The sequence below is a fragment of the Stegastes partitus genome, unplaced genomic scaffold (genome assembly GCF_000690725.1).
Source record: "Stegastes partitus isolate 25-593 unplaced genomic scaffold, Stegastes_partitus-1.0.2 Scaffold631, whole genome shotgun sequence".
Lineage (NCBI taxonomy): Eukaryota > Metazoa > Chordata > Actinopteri > Pomacentridae > Stegastes > Stegastes partitus.
Window position 1 is genome coordinate 188,374 of NW_007578362.1, and position 4,348 is coordinate 192,721.

At 36.1% G+C, this 4,348-nt stretch overlaps 1 protein-coding gene across 1 annotated transcript in view; it reads left to right on the top strand.

Moving 5' to 3' along the window:
• Positions 1–465: 465 nt before the first annotated feature.
• LOC103363077 (uncharacterized) overlaps positions 466–4,348 on the top strand; it is a 6,749-nt gene continuing 2,866 nt past the window's right edge. Inside the window, exons 1-3 of the mRNA XM_008289678.1 lie at positions 466–555; positions 1,977–2,002; positions 3,422–3,616. Coding sequence (XP_008287900.1) covers positions 497–555; positions 1,977–2,002; positions 3,422–3,616 — 280 coding nt within the window. The 5' untranslated portion in view covers positions 466–496. The remainder of the gene's footprint in view (positions 556–1,976; positions 2,003–3,421; positions 3,617–4,348) is intronic.

A 4,348-nucleotide genomic window follows, 5' to 3' on the forward strand; every position in this document is an offset into this window, starting at 1 on the left:
CAGCTTGGTGAAATCATTATGCTGTTTTGTGCAGATTGTAATACTGAGATTATTATGATGATGTGTAAAGAATAAATGCAAATAAGTCAAAGTGGTTGTATTTGTGTTAACTGTCTGTCACTTTGTGTTATCACCAATAACAAACAGTGATTTCTTCATTAAATTGAGATAATAAAAGCTCAGCTTCCATTTTAGCTCACAGCTCTTTTTTAAAGTTCAGGATCCAGTTAATGTCTGGTCTACGGGACCATCATCCATTGCGGTAGATGGCGCTGTCTAAACAAAAATGCTCTAAACGTGTGGCCATAGAAGAAGTGTGTGGCCTTGGAAGTTTGGTCCTATTGGTGTGGGTCCTGAGAGTGCAAGCTCCAGCTCTGCAGTGACATACTACTGTATTAGTTAACACTCTGTATCAGTATCCCTCTAGTGGTTTCCTTGAGGAAGTGTTGTAGCTCAAAACAAAAGTGAAAGTGCTTCACTGTCACGGTGGAGCTGTATGTCTGCACTGTGTGGAAGGAAAATGGCAGAAACACGAAGAAATTATCAATCTGTTCTGTAAGTAGCCGTCTTAAAATGTTTTAAATAATCTCTGTGAGACTGAACTTCTGGGTTTCTACTTTATTTTGGTGAATTTCAGGTGATTTATGTTGAAAATATTTTTAACTGTGTCATCTGATAATATGGGTGTGTCTTTCAGGACTCCATTTGTACGATCAGCTTCTAGAATCTGTGGTTTTCTCGTCACCTACTGAGTTGAATGAGTCCCATAGAGTTCATTTCAGTCTCCCTGAGGAGATCAGATCTGCAAGCACTTTGTCCTCCTTTAAAACTCTTTTAAAAACACATTTTTACAGATGAGCTTTTACAGGAGTTGTTTTATGAGTGGACTTTTACTCGGCAGTAGATGGCAGTATTAAGGGCAGTACACTTTATCTTCTGTTTTATTCCTTCCTTTATTGTCTTTTAATTGTCTTCTTTTCCTGGGTTTTGTTTTTCTTATATGTTTTTATATTGTTTTATTGTCTTTCATGCTTTATGTGTTTCACCTTCACCATTTTTTCTTGATTTATTTATGTATTTTTTACTTCTCATAATGTTGTTTAATGTTGTTTTGCTTACACTTCTCTTTGAATCTGTACAGCACTTTGTAACCCTGTTTTGAAAAGTGCTGTATACATAAAGTTTATTATTATTATTATTAATAATAATAATAATAATAATAATAATAATAATAATAATAATAATAATAATAATAATAATAATAATAATAATAATAATAATAATAATAATAATAATAATAATAATTTCTGGCCAAGATCAATGACAGTCACAGCATGAGTAGTGAATGTGATTCAAGTTTGATTTGTTTAACATTACAAACAGTTCTGATGTCTTCCGTTGCACAGCACAGTCAACCTGCCAAAGTGTGAACAACAAGCTGTGTTGTAACTTGTCAGGAGGCACTCTAACTGTCATGTTTTAACTACTGACGGTCTGCTGCAAAACCAACTCAACTTATTTGCTTAAATATTTCTTTGAATTACTGAAAGAAAGTCGAATTTTGGAATAGACATTTAAGGCCATAACTTGATACTTTTAATAATATATGTGTGGAATAAACCAGTGGAATGATTTGTACTTGGATTTGTCTTGAATTCACCTTTAAATGCATATCTTGTTAGACAGGACTGTTTGGGTGGAATGACCTTTAAAACTATATGCAGTGTTTTGGCTGAACACTTTAGGGATCATCTATTACAGTAGGTGACACTGTCTCGAAACAACTCTGGACGGGTGCGGTTCTGAAAGTGCACTCTCTGGTGCTGCAGACACAGACTTTTGACTTCTGGGTCAGTTAAAACTGGTATAGAGCAGCTGCAACAAGAGAGTTTGTGACACATACACACCTGCTTGCTTTACTTAACATTATATTATGTTGACTAAAGGGTCCTCTGCTTTTCTTTATCCTTCTTCAGATCTGAACCCCCAAACATGCAAAATGGTGAGAAAATACATTTACCATTTAAAGCTTCACATCATTATTTCAACAGGTATCATTTAAAGTGTCTCTATCAGTCTTTTCATCTTATCAGTGTCTGACTACTCCCATGTGAAACAGGTTGCTGATATAGTGATGAGACTACAGATTATTATGACTCTGCAGGATGAGCTGAGTTTTCAGCCCCAGCAGGCAGCTGCTGGGACCAACAAAGCTCTACTGAGCATGACTTGACAGCATCAAACAGCAAAGTTAACATCTAGCTGAATGAAAGAGCAGTTAACAGCTAAACTGGGAGGTGGTGGAGACCAAAACAGGGATAAAATGAGAGTGAATGTTCAACTTATAGTGATAGTGAGTTATATTTCCAGGTCAGAAACTCACAAAAATTGCTAATGCTACTGTGTGTCTGCTGGATGTGTCAGAAAGCAACTGCTTGGTAACAAGATCACCTTTATTAATGTTAAACCTCCTTTTGTGTTTTCAACTTTAGATGCAGGAAACAAAAACATTATTTCAGATCAAAACAAGACTTAATTACTTTTCAACAATTGCGTGCTCAATACAATGAGAGAGATTTTGATCATTTTTGTTTATTTTTTTAATGCCAAAAAAACCATGATGTCATGGGTCAACGTTGTAGCCATCGTGATTATAGTTGAAGAGCTGGTTAGAAATCTGTAAGTTATGTAGCAGTTTCTGACCTTTGTGACCCCTTGTGATGGTATAAAAAAACAAAAAAACAATAAAGTACAACATGACAGAGAGCAGTACATGGCATCAAATCCACTCTGTTACTTGTTCAAAGTGTTTTGATACATACCAGGGCCAAGGCAGGCCTCTGTCAGCACAGCTTATATAGTCGCTTCACAATAAGTAGCAAATAATATGTGACCATAAATGGAGTTCACATAGCAATACATTTGGCAAAGAGTCAGGTACAGGACAACAGTTTCTGACTTTTGACAGACCTAGATAGGATCTATGGAGTGCGACACAAAAACAACACACCTTTGTTTGTCAGTGTCACTTTCTGTTATGAACACACGAATGTGAAATAGACTGACAGGTTAGACATGAAGGCAGTCCAGCTTAAATGTCCAGCATTTATGTGTCTGCAGCAGAGTCAGTGCTTTTCTGCAGACATGTAGTAACTTTTAAACAGGAACTAACACACTTTTGTATCTCTACCTGGCTGACAATGACACTTTCACTCATCATTCATGTACTGAACACCTCCAGGGATGTAAAAATCAAGCAGAACTGTGATGAAGTTTACAATATGTTTGTTATTTGTGGTAAATCATGTTAAAATTAGATTTTTTGACAAGATCTTTCTTCACCTGCTTCAGGTAGTGTGGCTACACTCATTAATGTTACAGCCCAATAATGACTCAGATAATCTTTTTGATTCATCTTAAGGATTGGGGAAAAAGTTCTTTGTCATCGTGGAGGGAATTACTCATGACGCTCACCAACACATTGTTGAAAGGTTCAAAAGAGGAGAAGGCCAAACTGAGGTGACATCTCATGACCAGTGTGATTACCTTCTGGTTTTCTGTCCTGTTTCCTCACGAGTTGGAACAAACATCACTGAGGCCCTGAACCACCTTCCTGGTAAGGAGCTCCTTTGGTCAATGTTTGGCAAATTCCACAGTGATAGTCACCTCCAGACACCGAGCCCACCACCTGGTGAAAATGAGTTAGAAATGGAGTTATTTAAATGAGTTAAGTTTAGTGCGTCTGCCATCATAGTAAATCAATTCATGTCACCAAATGATTAAGAGAAAGTACATTAAAAGAGAAGTATAAAAATATAATAGTATAAAAGAGAAAGTACATTAAAAAATACCACAGTAACTAAGATGTTGCTGTAAGAGACTGATGTTACATTTAATGTCCACTTCTTTTCTTATTCACATGAGATGCTGTTCTATAAAGGCATTGATTTAAATATGTAGTAAATAATAGAATGAAAAATACAGAAAATAAATATTTCAAACTAGACAGGCCTCAGTAGAGGGACATAGTTGCCCAATGTATGCATGTTTACCTGATTGTGTTTTACTGTGCGCCTACTTGAGGATGAACTTGCCTTGATTTTGCCTTAAAATGATCCATAATGTAAGAAGAGCTTAGTCTGTCACGTAACATGGATAGTTTGCATGGAGGGGAAGCGTTTTGCTGCAATTTATGCCTACAGCTAAGCACCTACAATTTCCCTGAGGTTCTACCAAATGGATCAATAAAGTTCTATCTATCTATCTATCTATCTATCTATCTATCTATCTATCTATCTATCTATCTATCTATCTATCTATCTATCTATCTATCTATCTATCTATCTAT